The 17,570-nt window shown below is 32.8% G+C and overlaps 1 protein-coding gene across 1 annotated transcript; it reads left to right on the top strand.

Annotated features, from left to right (window-relative positions):
• The first annotated feature begins 8,672 nt into the window (after positions 1-8,672).
• Positions 8,673-15,428, top strand: LOC18605465 (MADS-box protein SOC1-like). Its single transcript, XM_018117568.2, has 8 exons — positions 8,673-9,360; positions 9,448-9,632; positions 12,457-12,538; positions 14,186-14,247; positions 14,344-14,443; positions 14,554-14,595; positions 14,694-14,735; positions 14,946-15,428. Exons 2-8 carry the CDS (start codon positions 9,451-9,453, stop codon positions 15,072-15,074), a joined length of 639 nt encoding a protein of 212 aa, XP_017973057.1. The 5' UTR covers positions 8,673-9,360; positions 9,448-9,450; the 3' UTR covers positions 15,075-15,428.
• Positions 15,429-17,570: the final 2,142 nt, after the last annotated feature.

Here is a 17,570-nt window from a genome sequence, read left to right as displayed (position 1 = left end):
GAAAAGGGGATGGAATGGGACTCAAATATGAAAGTCATGCACAAGAGTCAAGATGGGTCCAAACGAGTGGGTACAAGAATGACATTTTTTGCCATCATTCGATCTATATGGTTATTTAGAAATGACCTAGTATTTAAAAGTAAAGTTTTGGACATTAGGCAATTCTCCGACATAATCAAACTAAAAATGATACGGTGAATGTTAAAAAAAAAAGAATGACATAGTGGGTAAAGGCAAAATGGTTGAATAATATAAACTAATAATAAACAATTTCATATCCTGTTAAAAACTGAAATCGAAGATGAAGAGTATTGTGGAAGCTTCAAGCAATTTTTCATTAAGGAATAAAAGTTGTACAACAGAGTATTTATACTCTGTTTTATCAACTAACTCAGGTAAAGAAAGCTAACCGACTATCTGATATTTTTATAGTTTAGTAAACAGTAAGTGTAAAAGTAAAAATAAATAACATAAGTATATTTTTATTACAGAGCATGTACTTCACACGTGCTCCTTTCCTTTCTTCTTAACTTCTTAAGTTCTTCAACCCAGTTGATAGTTTCTCTCTTTTATCTTCAATCACCAATTTCTTATCAGATTGATACTCCCCCTCAAGATGTACGTATATGTTAATAACGTGCATCTTGCCAAGTAATCTAAAGAACTACCTTGGTTGTAGAGCCTTAGTGAACAAATGTGCAATCTATTCATCAATAGAAATATGAACTGGTTCAATAACCTTTGTAAGCATTTTCTCTCTTATAAAATGACAGTCAATCTCTATATGTTTGTTACGCTCATGGAATATTGGATTCTTGCAAATATAAATTGCTAATTGATTGTCACAATATAATCTCATTGGATTGTCTTGATAGAATCCAAAATCTGTCAAAAGATTCTTTATCCAAATAATTTCACAGGTTGTTGAAGCCATTAACCTGTACTCAACTTTATTTAAGCTCCTTGCAACAACTTGTTGTTTCTTGGACTTCCAACTTACCAGAGAATCACCAAGAAAAATGTTATACCTTGTTACAAATTTTCTTGTATATGAGCATCTTGCCCAATCACTGTCACAATAGGCAATAAGTTTCAAAGCTGAATTGGAACTCATTAATATTCCTAGCCCTAGAAATGATCTCAAATATTTCAGTACCTTGTGAGCTGCAGCTAACTGATCTTCAGTTGGTGCATCCATGAATTGAGATAACGTCTAAACAGCATATGAAATATCTAGTTTTGTAAAGGTCAGATATAGTAATTTCCCTATCAGCTGCCTATATCATGTGGTATCAACTTCTTTATCACCTTCTACTTCCTTTTTAAGTTTATGATTATAATCAATTGGAGTTGTTACTGGTTTGCACCAAAGAATCCAAATTCCTCCAAAAGATCCAGTGCATATTTCCTTTGACGTAGCACAATACCTTCCTTTGATCTGGCAACTTCCAATCCCAAGAAATACTTTACATTTCCAAGATCCTTAAGCTTATATTGAGAGCTTAAGTATGTCTTAACATCATTTAAAGCTTGAACTGAAGTACTGCCAAGTAAAATATCATCAACATAAACTAATAGGGCAACAAATTCATTTATGTTTGTGAGTAAAATAAACAAAGAGTAATCAAAAATTGATTGCTTAAAGCCATACTTCAAAAGTGTAGCAGTGAACTTTGAATTCCATTCTCTTGAAGCTTGTTTGAGTCCATAAAGGGATTTATGCAATTTGCATACCAACTATTGCTTGTTAGGTTAATTATACTCCCTCTTAACAGAAAATCCCTGAGGTAGCTGTATATATACAGTTTCTTCAAGATCACCATTAGGGAACGCATTGTTGATATCTACTTAAGACAAGTGCCAACCTTGAGATGCTGCTAAAGCCATAAAGATTCTAACTGTTGTTTCCTTAGCTACCTGACTAAATGTGTCCTGATAATCAAAACCCTCTCTTTGGTTGTATCCTTTAGTAGCCAAATGAGCTTTGTACTTTTTCACACTACCATCAGCATTCATCTTGATTTTATACACCCATTTACAACTAATAGCATGAGAATTTAGAGGTAGAGGAACTAAACTCCATGTACCATTGTCTTCTAAAGCTTTTAACTCAATTGGCGTGGCTTTTCTCCTATGAAGACACGTGACAACTTGATTATAAGTTGTAGGTTCAAATGTTTGAGAGAAAGCAATGGTAAAGGCTTTATAATTGGTAGACAATTGATTACTAGACAAATAATGAGTGATTGGATATGTTGTGACATGAGTAATGGAAGAAGGAATATCTACTTGATAAGCTTTTAAATATCTAGGAATATGCTTAAGTCTAGTACTTTTTGTAAGATTAGAAACATGATCAGTAGAATGATGTGAACTTGAAAAAGTAGTATCTAAAGCATATTGATGAATGGATGAACTTTGTAAGGAATAGGGAGTTTCTTATGTAGAACTAATGTCATTATGGAAGGAATGTTGAGAAACAGGTAACTTAGTAGATAGTGAATTAGATGAAGTAGAATTACTATAATTGAAATCAAAAAAATTAAGAACTAGATCATGCATACCAATTGTTTGAGGAAATGTTAAATGATCGTTGGTATGCTTTATATGCTGAAAAGGAAATGTGCTCCTAAAAAACTACATTCTTAGAAATGAGTACCTTGCCAACATCAATATCAAAAACCTGAATACCTTTTATCTCATTGGGATAACCAATGAAGATACACTTACTAGCCCTTTTATCAAATTTGGTTCTGTTTTGCACTAAAGTGGAAGCATAACATAAACTACCAAATACTCTAAAATAGCTATCACAATGTGGTTTATTATAAAGATATTCATATGGAGATTTATCATGAAGAAGCCTAGAGGGTGTCTTATTTATAAAGTGTGCTGCTGTGAGGACTGCATCTCCTTAGAACTTAAGAGGTAAATCCGGCTGGTGCAACAAAGCTCTAACTATAACAAGAAGATGTTAATGCTTACGCTCAACAACTCTATTCTGTTGAGGGGTTTCAGTACAAGACAAATGATGATCAATACCTGTTGAATTAAAAAAATTACTAAGCCTAATTTCATTGCATTATCTGATCTAATGCACTTGATTTTGGTTGAAAATTGATTCTGAACAAGATTGTAAAAATCCTGAACAATGACAAATACTTCAAATTTATTTCTGATCAAAAAAATTCAGGTAAACCTAGGGAAATCATCAACAAGAGTAAGGAACTAATGATGAACATCAAAAGTAGGAACTTCATATGGCCCTTAGATGTAATAATGAATAATTTCAAAAGCAAAGCTTGTATTTTTAACATGAACAGGAAATGGTTACCTTTTTTGTTTCGCTAAATGACATACATCACATATCAAAGTATCTGAACAATAAATCTTAGGATGTGTTTGAAGTAACACACTTATTCAGTTAGTAATATATGACCTAATCTAATGTGCCAAAGATCAAATTGAGTTTGAATTGTTTTACAATTATTTGCAAAGATAGCAGAAGGAAAATTTACAATCTTATCAAGACTAAACTTTGATAGATATTGATCATCTGGACTATCTTGTATGAAATAACAACTAAATGAAACTTTAGCAACCCCAATCACTTTCCATTATGTGAGGTCTTGAACAACACAACAGTCATCAGTGAATGTGAGACAATTTTGTTTAAAACTTGTTAATTTGCTTACTAAAACAAGATTAAATTGAAAAGAAGGTACACAAAGTACATTATGCAACACTAACAAAAATGTTAACTTGGCAGTTCCTATATGTGTGACAGCAACTTGAAGATTGTTAAGTAATTGAACAAAATAGTTATGAACAGGATAAGCATGAGTGAAATTTTTTAAAGAGCATGAAACATGATTACTTGTTCTAGTATCCATTATCCAGGAATTTGGTTTAATCATGATGCTATGAGTACATTTATTGTGAGCTATATTGGAACAAAGATGATTAGAAAGAATACTTGCAATAGTGGAATTGACCAAAGAAGAAGTTTGTTGAGTGTTTGATAGAATACCTTGATCAATGTCAAAATTGTCAACATTAATAAGTGCCATTAATTTTTGAAGTTGTTGCCTTATGATAGACATCTAGCACGTAGAATTAGAACCACCACACTTCTCTTCTTAGCTTGCTTGTGATACTCCTTCTGCATATGAAGATGAACCAGTAATAGCAGAAACACTATTAACAGCAAAATTAGGATTGTGTTTTTTGATGCTTCCTTTGTCCTTATCCTTTGTAAACTTGAAGTTTTTAAGAAAACCTATTAGTTTAAAGCATTTTTCCTTCATATGACCCTTTTTACCATAATGGCTACAAGTCACATCTAGTTTTCCCTTCCTAATGTTATCAGCAGCTACTACCATTGCAGATGACTCAATCAAAGGATTAGATTGTAGGGATGTCAATGGGTACCCTATTATAGGGTATCCGCGGGTACCCTACCCGATTACATCTGGTTAGGGTACTCCATAAAGGGTTCGAGTAGGGATTTCACTACCCGAATCGGGTTCGAGTAAGGTTCGGCTACCACCGCTTGGGTACCCGTTACCCGAACCTGATTAATATTTATTAATATTTTACTATTATTTTAATAATTAAATTAAAAATTTACAATTTCTATCAACTTTACAAGCAATTTTTTTTGTTAAAAACTAACAAATATATGAAAAGTATGGTTACTCTAATTATTAATATGATGACATTAATATATTTAAATTAAAAAATTATTAGATATTGTAAATTATGTTTAAATAATTTGAATATTATATCATATTATAAAAGAATATAATTACTATTATATATGTACTTTTAATATACATATATTTACTTTTTATTTTATGTCAACATTATAAAAATGATGATTTATAAAATTATTAATTATAATATGTATACCATTATTTATATAATCTTATAATATATATACTTAAAGAAAGCTTTTGAGATTAAAATAGTTTTAGAACCTAAATGTTTTTTTTTTAATTTCATGAAATTAAGAACAAATCCTTATAATTAATTAAATTAATTCATGAAAGTATTATTATTAATTAACTTGTAATGTCTTTTAATATATATAGTTTACATATTGTGTTAATTTATAAGAAATATAATTACTATTTTATATATTAAAATATTTTTTATGTATGCATGTGTGTGTATATATATGTACTTTAAATATAAATATATTTATTTTTTATTTTTTATTAACATTGTAAAAATTATGACTCATAAAATTATTAATTACAATATATATACCTTTGTTTATATAAACTTATAACATATAAATCTAAAGAAAAGTTATGAAATTAGAAAAGTTAATTGGGTAATTGGGTACCTATGAAGAAGATTTTAATAATTTTTTTATTTAATCGAATTTTTAAACGGGTTAGGGTAATTATAGGGTAGTAGGAATGTATTAGGGTTAGGGTTAGGGTAGTAATTTTTAAATTATTCAGGTAGTTAATAGGGTTAGGGTAGTTAATTTTTAATAGGGTTAGGGTTCGAGTACCTCGAAATTATAGGGTACCCGACCCGTTGACATCCCTATTAGATTGTAACAAAAGACTCTTCTAATTTTCTTTTCGAAGAACTAAATTTTACACTTTATCTAAGGTAGTTAATTTTTAATAGGGTTAGGGTTCGGGTACCTCGAAATTATAGGGTACCCGACCCGTTGACATCCCTATTAGATTGTAACAAAAGACTCCTCTAATTTTCTTTTCGAAGAACTAAATTTTACACTTTATCTAAAGTAGGAAAAGGTTCCATAACAGTAATATGAGTTTTCAAAGCTGAAAAAGAATCATTGAGCCCATTGATGAACCTAAACACCATATCTTTCTTGTATTAGTCAGAGTATTTTTTAAAACATGTTGAATTGCATTTTTCACATTCACATTGTAGCAGGGGCCTGTAATTTCTCAATATTTCTCAAATATGTTTTAATTCAATGAAGTACGTATCTACAGATCTATTACCTTGAGAAACACTGTCAAGATTATATTGGAGATTACAAACCCTTGTATCATTGAGTTGAGAAAAATTTAACTTCAAAGTATTTCAAACTTCAGCAATTGAATCCATGTAAAATATAGTGGAAGCAATAGGAGGTGTAATTGATTCTAAGAGCCAAGCTAAGATCAAATTATTACAACAAATCCATGGCCCAAACGGTGAATCAGTGATAGCTAGTTTAGGTATAGTTCCATTTATAAACCCTACCTTATTCCTAATTGAAAGGGTAAGCGTGAATGATCTACTCCAAGCAACATAGTTGTTGGATAGGAGTTTAGGAGTAATCACAACTAATCCGTGATGATCAGTGTGATGAAAGAAATAGGGAGATTGTGAATCTTCATTGGCAGATGTGGTATTTTTAGTGTAACTACCCATTTCTCAAGTAAGAAATCAAGAATTTCAACAAAACGAGCAAGAATCACTAGAAATCAATAAGAAACGATGCCAAACAAAAATTAAATCTATCGCAATAAAACTTTCAATCAGAAAAAAGATCAAGAACTCGTACCAAGAGCCTTAGTTCATGCTTTGATACCATGTTAAAAACTGAAATCGAAGATGAAAAGTACTGTGGAACCTTTAAGCATATTTTCATTAAGGAATAAAAGCTATACAATAGAGTATTTATTATCAACTAACTCAGGTAAAGAAAGTCAACTAACTAAAATAAAAGAAAACTAACCAACTAACTAACTGATATTTTTACAATTTAGTAAACAGTAAGTATAAAAGTAAAAATAAATAACACAAGTATGTTTTTATTACAAAGCATGTAATTCACACGTGCACTTTTCCTTTCTTCTTAACTTCTTAAGTTCTTCAACCCAATTGATAGTTTCTCTCTTTGATCTTCAATCACCAATTTCTTATCAGATTGATATACTCATAATTATTTCAAAAACAATAGACAACTCCAAAACTAAGATGGAATTATTAGTATGGAAAAAACCATCGATAGGCTGATTTAAGTTTAATGTGGATAGAGCAACCAAGAGATGTCTAAATGAGGCTGGTATAGGTGAAACGTTACGAGATAAAGCGAGAGATGTAAAGATTTAATTCTTTAAACCAATTGACAAGGGGACTCAAATCTAGTAGAATTTCTTACAATTAAGGAAGTATTCATGTTATTTGTCACTTCAAAATAGCTAGCCTTGCATAAATTGGTGGTGGAATGTGATTTGATGAATGTGGTAAAGAATCCTAATTTGACACCTTAGAAAATGTGAAAGATTGAATTCTATAATGCTCAAACAAGAGATTGAAAAATTACTCATATCTTAAGATCAACAAATGGTATTACTGATAATTTATCAAAAGTGAGGGTGCAAAGAACTCGAGAGATGTTGTTGGTGGGATTAAGACAATTGGGTGATCAGGGTAGTTAGTTTTAAGGGTTGAATTGTGAGTTTGCACTTATAGGTTGTGGCCTTGTAAATAAGTGACTGTTGTGGGGTCTTGAAATGGATGAAAAACAGTAAAAAGGTTGGACGATTAATCACTTTTGAAATGTTCAATTGCGAGTGGAGATTTTCCATGATGCTTGGGTTCACTGTTTGGTACGACCTACATTGAGTCTATGATTGGTGCTAGAGGAACTGGATGGATGAAGGTTGCAAATTTGGAAGCATTGTGGAGGCTGGCATCATATTGATATATATATATATATGTAGTTATAAGGAGTGAAGTGATATATGAGCATGTTGTATTGAGGTTATGTGATTCTCTTTGAGTTATTCTTGCTGAATTTTGGGTACGTGCGTCGTTGATGATCTGTGGCAGAGTGTAAAGTGTAAACTAGTTGACGAAGATACACTATTTAAGCATGCATACTAGGTGTTTGAAGAAATTTTAAGGTTAGGGTTTGAATCCCTTTAAGCTTTAGCCTTTCCCTCTTTGAAGTTAGGAGTTTTGAAGCAAATGAAACACCTAAACTAATCCCATAAAATGCCTTGTAATAAAATCACATTAATTTCATTAAAACCAAAAATTAAATATTACAAATCTCAAAATCAAACAGATTATTATTACTATAATAACAAAATTAACTTTATTCATATTTCATAAATAAGCAAAGTTAGAGTGGTAATACTTTAGCATTTATCTTATTAATTGATATATGATTCTTACTAAAAAAACAAAATTCAAATCTTCTTTTTAATTAAAAAAAAAATTAAAGCTACAGTAGTGGTTCCCTGTAGACCAACTCAGCTATTAATCCGCCACGTTCTAAAATTGCGTACCATTACCATTTCAACCAATTAATTTTCTTTATTGTGGACCAATCCAATTTTCCCTACAGCCAACAGCATTGTCCCACCAACTTTGTTTTTTTATTTAAAAAAATCCCTAATTAATTATTAAAAGCAAAAACGGTTTGTATAAAATACTAAAGCATAAGAACCGGAAAAGTCTCCCAATTTACTAGTAAAAGTTATTTCTGTCTCTCCATACAAGGTGTGAGACGTGACAGGTCTGTTCTCATTCGTCGATGTAAGATGATGCGTTGTCGAGACACCATTGGTCAACCGCGCACCTCATTGTACGATGATGTCCCATATACCATTTTTATTATAGTTTCTTTTACCTGTTCTTTGGAGTATTTTAAGCAAGTCCTTGTTGAATATCTAATTCATTTACTTGTTTTTGCAAAGTCTAGCCTTTCTTCCAAACTTTCCTTTTCTTAATTTTACCAAAACAAGATAAGCCCCCCTCAGTCCAGAGTCTTTTGTATTCACATTTTGTTTAATCGTTTATTTTGCGGTTGAAACTTTGAATGAATCTGCTTCTGCCGTTGCCTTTCTCTTTCCACCCTGAAAGAGAAAGAAAGATGAGACTAAACTATGTATGAATAAGGCAAAAAAAAGAAAAAAAGAAGACAAAAAGCTGTAGGGTTTGTGGTTTGAATGTAAAGAGAGTGGTACATCAACAATCGAAAGATCTCAACGTTTTTGCTCTGTGAATCTTTTTAGGGTTTCTGAACTCTCTCCTATTTTCCATAGCTCCGGCTCTTCCGTCCTCTTTCTTTTGTTTTTCTTCGGTATACTTTTACTAGAAATTTTTCTCTATTGACACTTTCGTTGTGAATTTCATTGGAAAATCTTTCAGGGTTACCATTTTCTCCTGCTACTTTCCTTCTAAAGCTTAGATATTTCTTGCGGCCGTTGACGGGGTGCTGGGTTGTCATGATTCTCTCCAAAATTTGACCTTTTCTTTTTCCGTTTATATTTCTGGGTTGAAGCTTTTCTAGTGAACATTTGTATATGTTTTGCCTGAATCTCTGGGCTTAACTACAAGAATTTTGAAGTACCTTTCTTCTTAAATTTGGTGAGTAATGAGTATTCTTTTTTTCTGTTTTAGGCATTAGGGTTTTCCCGGAAATCTTTATTTATGACGTATGAGCTTTCATGGTAGGACATGGCGAGAGGGAAAATTCAGATGAAGCGAATTGAAAATGCAACAAGCCGGCAAGTGACCTTCTCCAAGCGCCGAAACGGGCTGTTGAAGAAGGCTTACGAGCTATCCGTTCTCTGTGATGCTGAAGTTGCTGTCATCATTTTTTCACCGAAAGGAAGAGTTTATGAGTTCTCAAGCTCTGAGTATGTTCCTTCATTAATTGTTTTTTATTCGAATACTGAAAATCCTACCTTTCTTGTTGAAGGTGGTATATATGAATGCGTGTTGTAGCAACAAAGTATGGGTAGTTTATTTCTTTTTTGATTGCACAAGCTGCAATAAGAATGTTCATTAGCTGACATTATGCCAAATCATTCAGTTTTGCTTTTCATGTTAGATGAATTAGACTTTTTGGCAGGTTGTTTTGGCAAGATAGGCACTCAGCGCAAATAGTAAAAATTGTACCAAATGTGTATGAAAGCTGTTTGACTTGAGTTCCTTTCTGTAACAAATTGCTGGGCATTTAGATAATTCATGGTTGTAAGTTGTAACATAGAATTCTGGAGATGGATGTTTACTGCTTGTTTTACAAGCAAAAACATTTAGTAAATCAGTCCTTGTTGGCAGTCAATTTATATAAAAAAAAAAAGTATGAATGAAAAGCAACTTAAAATTGGAACCCACATTAAGAGATGATATGCTAGACGATATGTTTAGATTTTTCTACTGAAGCTTGACTAGGTGTGGTTAGAACTTTGCAACCTACTGTCAGTTCATTAATTAGCTGCTCAGGGAGTACTGGAATATTCTTATTATAGTCTCACTACATGTAGGATCCGAGTTACTTACACATGACTTAATATTTTGGCCGAAGCAAGAAAAATACATTAAATTGTTTACATGTGCGGAAGTCCTTATGCATAATTATGCTCACTAGATTATTTGGAATTTCTTATATACTGTTATTTACAAGCCTTAGCCTGATTGCATGTTTTTCCTCACTAACGATCCTATTACTAGAGATACAATGATTGCACAAGTCTTGAGTTAACATTGATATTTTTAAAGTCTTAGTTAGAGTAGAGTGAAGCCTTAAACTGGCTTAAGTGGAGGAAAATAATTCATGTAATTCATCCTAAGTAGTAATTATTAAGATCTTGTTTAGTTGCATTTGATGGTAGTTTTATAAATCATCTTATTTTCCTCTCTCTTCTCCTCCCTCAGGTCTTAATTCATTGACATTTCTTTTTGATTATTCCGGTGTTGTCCATTTCTGTTTGAGGTTAAATCCTCATCCAGCAACTGTTAAGGGACTTTCGAAAATACATCTGACTACTGCAATTAAGTTGAATATCATTTGCTACCCAAATTTGTCAATTGATACTTTTCTCTTTGAAGCTGTGATTGGCTGAACAACTCCTTTCTATGAAATCAGTTTTAGAGTAGAAGTGATATGTGACACACTTTTGGTCATGATAATTAGATTTATTTTGTAATTCTTTAAGTCTGTATATGCCTTTGATGCTGTTTGCAAGCGATCAACTAGTGCTTTCTATTATCATTGGATTGATGTGATACTACCAGTTTTTAGCTTCATTTTGAGCTAGGAGTGACAATTGATACAAAAATTAAGAACATGGTAGAGGGAATTGTAATATATACAGAAATTGATATTCCTTGATGAAGAGTCTGTATTGGCTTTTAGCTAGAATATGGTACTCTAATAAACAATTTTTACCTATATACATGGTAGAACAAATTGGTTCTACAAATTCAATGAGAGAGATGGTGCGAAAACCCTATATCAATAGAATCAACACCCTCATATTTGTGTCAAATCAAAGTCACACACATTTTGCATCTAGTCGATGAAAAATCTAGCTGGAGTAATTTTCTTGTTTCCAGGATGAATTCATATTTTTTTTGTTTGGGAGCAATGCAATTCACAGAAACCTCCAACCAATTTGGAGTCTCCTTCCTTTTCCAAACAATGTATTTTATCCGCTAGCATAATCTTCTTAGAAAGTCTCTTTTGCTCATTGTTGTTTTGATATATTTGCAATCCTTTTTTTTTTTTTTTGGCTTTATTTAGGCTTCAGGTTAATGAATCTAATAATGTTCCTTTCACATTGAATGTAAAATTTACTAGCAGAAAGCCAAGCCACTATTTTTCAGTGCTGCATGGATAGATGAATAAATATGTTTCAAATGCACAATCTGAAATTTCGTTTTCTCAATGCTTATATATGAAATAAGAAAAATATTAGTGGATCCAATACCTTTGATGATTCCACAGAATCAATCTGAAACCTCCCATTTGTAAGCAATGTACATGATCACACAAGTAAGTCTTTGTTGAGAAGTAGTCCCTTTTGCTCATTGTTGTTTGGTCTTATTCACAATCCCAAGTCCAGTTTTAGTCATGGCTTCTGGTTACTGAATCTAATAAAATTCCTTTAACAGGACATATAATATATAGTAGCATGAACACATGAATTTCTATGTTTCTCTTGCACGATCTGAACTCTCATTTTCTCAATGCTTTTTATAGGAAATAAGAGTAAAATATTATTATTTCCAACACATGGATAATTCTGCTATTGAGATAGCACTAGATTAAATTTCATATTATGTGGAGATGGAAGTCCTATTAACAACTTGAATATAGTTGAGATCACAAGCCTTTCATTTTTTTGAAATGGTAGATGTCAAGGTAAAATAATTGATGAATAAGTATAAGACACTAGGCTCTGGTGGGACCCTAACTGAATGATGATCATTGACCCATTTAGAAGAATGAGTCCACACGTGTTGTACACTTTTCTCCTTTTACTGAAATTCTTTCCATTTATTGATAAAAGGATTTGATCTTGAGGGTGTTCTAACAATTATGTCTAAAGCTGGATAGTATATATATATGTCTCTATTGGCATGAAAGATCAATTGAGTTATGCTGCTGGCCTTTCAATATTGTTCTTACAAATAGATAACAAGAATTGATTGCATTTTGTGTTTTGAATGCATCAGCTTGCAAAAGACGATAGATCGATACCATAAATATATTAAAGAAGTGCAAAATGACAAGCCTGAGATGGAACGGTACTCGCAGGTCAGACCTCAATCTTTGACTGTACAAATGTTTATGAATTTTTTAAGCCGAAGGCAGTGCTGAACTTACACATTCGTATTGAAAAGTTTCCTCGTTGTTTTAGAGAAAAACGCTTAGCGACAATGATTAGGTTAAAGTATTGCTAATTAACTGCAATTGGTTTTTCAACCTCATGGTTTAAGGTATGATATTCACTCAAAAACTTTCTGTTGCGTCTTCCACAAAACATTGCGGAATGAGTATAATGAAGAGTGGTTAGAGATGTAGGAATAAATGAAAAAGGGGAATGAAAGTATCATTCTCCAACTTTATAGTATTTGTTTTTTGTCACTGTCTTGTAACCTAGGAAACAGGTAAGGCTTGATCTGCAAAAGCTCATCCTCACGGAAATTTGAAAATTGCGACATGCTTTGTTGAGTCCTACATTGGGATTTTCATAACCTTTTTCACCGATTCTTGAGCAAATGAAAACGGTGAAGGTCAAATTTGTAAAGAGTTAAGGCTACAGAAATGGCCCATGGTGAAGCATTTGTGGCTTTTGGAGGGCTTTAGCATTGAAATACTGTAGTTTTCTGTCCTTGTACTCCTCTGATTTTGCTTGGTTTCACCGCTTTAGCTTTTGATGATTCCATCAAATGATATACACCATTTAATTATTAAAGACGCATTTGATGATTGATTTACTTATTTTCAAAACATTAGAGGAAAATATACAGTATAATTTAAGTACTGTTTAGTTTCAAGTAGCAAGAGTACAATATATATATATATATATATATATTTAAAAAAAAAAAAAAAGATACTTAAGTTTATTGGTTTTGAGACGATGGGTTGCTATGACAAGTTATGTAGAAAAAAGAAAAAAAAGAAAACAGAAGTTGTGCTTGTAAATTTGAATGCAACAACATACACTTCATTCTTACAACCTCAGTTCTTTCTCTCCCCAGCATATTTTATCATCCATGAAAGTTATTTTTTGAGTTTTTTGATGTTCAAATATTCAAATTATATATATTTCTAAATAATTAGGAGGTAGATATATATACCTAAGACTTGAAACACCATTGACTAAAATATACCTATTTAAAGGACTTCAAGATAGCCTAGCCAGCTCCTCATGCCTCATTAATGGTACAGTTGCAATGCATCACTTGTTTTAATTCTAATGCTGGGGAGTCCTAATGTCTGGCTTAGGATAACTATGTATGTTTCTTCTCAGATGATATTGATAACTAAACGTATCCTTCCTGTTCACTCAACAAACTCCCTTGAGTGTGGAAATAAGGTTCAAGCCTTTCAATGCATTCAGAAATTGTCGCTAATATGCTAAAACTAACAACTACTATTTTCTAGTGGAAAATATAACCAGGACACGCTTCTACCTGTTACCTTAAGAATAAAACTTTGGCGAGGCCATTATGATATTTTTGGATAATTTTACATGGGTATCATATAATGGATGCTATTTCACAATATGCTCAAACAGAAATAATGATGTTTTAGCTCCGGTGCTGCGATAACATGATAACTGCGTTTTCTGAGAACTGAATATTGATCTACCGTAATTCATACTGCTCTATGAACTTTTTTGTGTTCTTCAACATAACATATGCACATTCTGATTTGCTTATGAAATTTGGACTGTAGCAACTGAGGCTTGAAGCAGCAAATATGGTCAAGAAGATTGAGCTTCTTGAAGTTTCTCAAAGGTTGTTAGTTTGATGCTTCTTCCAGACATGTATGTTACTTAGCTCATTCTTCCAAGTAGTAGGTCTATCAAAACTTTCAAAATTTTGTTGTCTCAGGAAGCTATTGGGTCAGGGACTGGGTTTGTGCTCTGTCGAGGAGCTTCAGGAGATTGAAAACCAGCTCGAACGAAGCTTGAGAAACATCAGGGCAAGAAAGGTTTGTAACCAACAAAATTGAACTGCCCTTTTTCATGTCATGTCTCAGTAACAAAATGTGGGAATATAAGTGAATGTAAGCTTATGAATTTGTCATGTGTTATGTTCCAGAGCCTTGTATTTAAGGAGCAGATAGAGCAACTAAAAGCAAAGGTACGACGACTAAAGAAGCATGCAAGAATTTACTTGTAGGGCAAGGCGTTTCAGTGTTCTTTAATAAAAGTTTCTTATATTTATTCATCTCAATTCAGGAGAGACTTCTGCGAGAAGAGAATGCAAAACTATCTGAAAAGGTGATACTTCTCGTCATTCCTAAATTTCACATGCTCTTTTTCACTGTCGGGCATGAGTCATGAACTTCATGATTTTATAATCGAGTTTATGATCCAAAACTAGATTTATTCTGAATGATAAATGAGTGAAGGGGAGCTGCCCATTGCTAGCAACATTTCTAGTTTCCTGGATAATGGTAGAAGATACTAATTGTTCACTGGACGTTTTAGTTTGGTGGGAAGCAAAGGCGGCCATCAACTCAACGGAAAGAAGCCGCAATATTTGGCAGCCAAAGCAGCCGGAGCTCAGAGGTGGAGACAGAACTGTTCATTGGACTGCCAGAAAACCGCTGCTCCTAGCAAGCTGGTCTTTGGACATAGAAATGTAATTCGACCCATCTCATCTCATCAATTAGTTGCAACCGTCGAATAATTGCGCGGCTGAAATCGTCTTTGTACTAGGAATAATGCTGTGTGAATGTTCCTAGCCGTCCTAATTAGTCTCCATTATTACGACATGTATTTATTTTTGATCCTGCTGTAACTAGTAAGTATATATGTATCTTACCATGTAGTGTTAAAGATCATGATGTACCAGATTTCATGAAACTTTGAATTCTGGTGTATCATCTTCCTTACATAATATCCTCAACGTACGGTGAGTTCGTAGTTGTTTTATGTATATGTAGTAGCAGTAATATTTTCGTTTGTCCATCTGGATGTATGAACTGATCGAACAGCATCAAAGCATAATTTAAAAACTTGACTGAAACTTTCTAGCTCATTTGGACACGTCTTCGGGGTAATTCCAGAATAAAGCCAGAAGGGTGGATAGGGTTTCTTTCTTGATTTGCCTTTGGAAGAGATATCTGTTTGGGGCCTAAAGTCCAGTTTGCTTGGAAACGAAGAGCTGGAGCAATCGAAGCACGCCCATCAATAATTGGGTCTGAAACTGTTTCAGGCCCTTCATTCACGGAACAAAAACATCCAAAAGGAAAAAGTTACTACTAAAAATGAGTAAATATAAATCGAATCGAACAACAACTGAATCAAGCTAAAATAAATTCGATTTTTTTTATTCTGTTAGTTTGATTCTTTGTATAATTCGATTATGATAGTTCGGTTATTAAAATTAATTTGATTCGGTTTCAGTTGAAAAGATTTCTAATCGAACTAATTGAAGTTAAGTAAGGGTATTATAAAGATTTTGCATGAAAAATAAATCTTAAACCTAATCTCTACTCCTCTTTAGTTTCTTTTTAATTATATGAGTATCATCTTATTTATTTTAATTTTTTATTATCATTTTTAATATTTTGTAGTGTTGATTTATTTAAGAAAATACAGCATAAATAAATATAAAAATTTTTTGTTAAGTTCGATTTTTGAAAACCAAACTGAACTAACTTAATTAGTTCGGTTTCGGTTAATTTGATTCAGTTTCGATTATTTTTAAATATGAATTCAGTTAATTCGGTTAGTAGATATCCAAAACCGAATTAATCGAAATAACTGTTTGCACACTCATAATTACTACTATTTACCTAGGCATTTTTTGTTTGAATTAAGTGCCACAGACATGATAAAAGTTAGATAATCTACCACTCAAGTTAGACTCAAAAGTTCTTAAACCTCACTTATGATTCCTTTCTTCTTCTTTTTTTTTAGGCTAAATAAGATGATTCAGTACAATTAGCACTACTCTTAAAGAGTAATTATCTGTTTTGATGTTATCTGAGCAATTGTTTCAACATATTGGCAATAAAATTGTTTGTCATCGGAGTTGTGAGTTAAACCAAGCTCTCCCTCCCTCGTTCTTTCTCTGCTTCTCAGTGTCTCTATCGCTTTCTCTGGCTGAGTCATTATTATTTGCATGATTTATCAGGCGTGTAGAGAATGGGGCCTCTGCTCTGCATTTATCTCTTTGTTTTTTTTTTTTTTTTAATCTTTTTGGTTTTCTAATCTTCAATAATAGCTTTAGCTTCCAAGTTCCATCACCCGCCCCAAGCTATCTATATATATATATATATATATATATATATATATATAGTATCGAGACAAGTCTAGCCTGCCCCAGCCAGCCTGCGCCTTTGTGCCGCAACCCCACACAAGCCCCATCTGTCTGTCTCTCCACCCATTGTCACATTGTTGTTTCAGAAAACATGGATTAAAACACTACACATGCAAGAGAAACAGACAGACCAAAAGCAGAGAAATAATAAGAGATAAGAATGAAAGAGAGAGAGAGGGAGAGTTTGGTAACTTGTTGAGTAGTATTTTTTTTATAATATGTACGATGATGCATCTGATGACTGATGATGTTTGTCCATTGCCGCATATATAAAATAATATGGGTAACCTGATCTGATTATACGCCCTGCGCTCATCAACGGTCACCACCACAGAATATTTTTCATATTCTATTGTCCCCGCGAAACAGGACCACTTTGAATTTGAAATCAGCAGGCAGCAGCTCCCCTCCCCCATCTCTCTGATAGATTCAATTTGGATTTCAGAGTTAGTGAAGTAGTCAGGAATATTGTGTAGGAGGAATCTGCCAAGTTTTGCGCAAACTGAATCTCTGAATATCATCTCAGCAACCGTTTCTCTCTATTACCACTATAATATTATCCAAATTTGTTCCCTTTTTAATTTTTATGTCAAGCCGTAACCCTTCAAAATGGTCCAAAAGTCACTTGCACGAATAATGGAGTGGCCACTTGAATGATGGCTTTCAATTAGGAAGACTTGTTGTCTACAATTCGTTCACCATATCATTGCTGCCTTTTGTCTTTCCTTTTTCACAATGGGAGGGGAAAGAAAGTTTCACAGAGCTCCTCCGGATGGCTGTCCAGA

This window comes from Theobroma cacao, chromosome 3 (genome assembly GCF_053813885.1).
Source record: "Theobroma cacao isolate CCN51 chromosome 3, ASM5381388v1, whole genome shotgun sequence".
In the NCBI taxonomy this organism is placed as follows: Eukaryota; Viridiplantae; Streptophyta; class Magnoliopsida; order Malvales; family Malvaceae; genus Theobroma; species Theobroma cacao.
Note: the sequence above shows the minus strand (reverse complement) of the source record. Positions and strands in the feature narration are given on the sequence as shown.

Excerpts from the sequence above, each read along its gene's own strand:
- LOC18605465 (XM_018117568.2), top strand. The coding sequence starts at position 9,451 with ATGGCGAGAGGGAAAATTCAGATGAAGCGAATTGAAAATGCAACAAGC. Across the intron at positions 14,444-14,553 it reads GAAACATCAGGGCAAGAAAG|AGCCTTGTATTTAAGGAGCA; the intron begins GTTTGTAACCAA and ends GTTATGTTCCAG. Across the intron at positions 14,736-14,945 it reads ATGCAAAACTATCTGAAAAG|TTTGGTGGGAAGCAAAGGCG; the intron begins GTGATACTTCTC and ends TGGACGTTTTAG.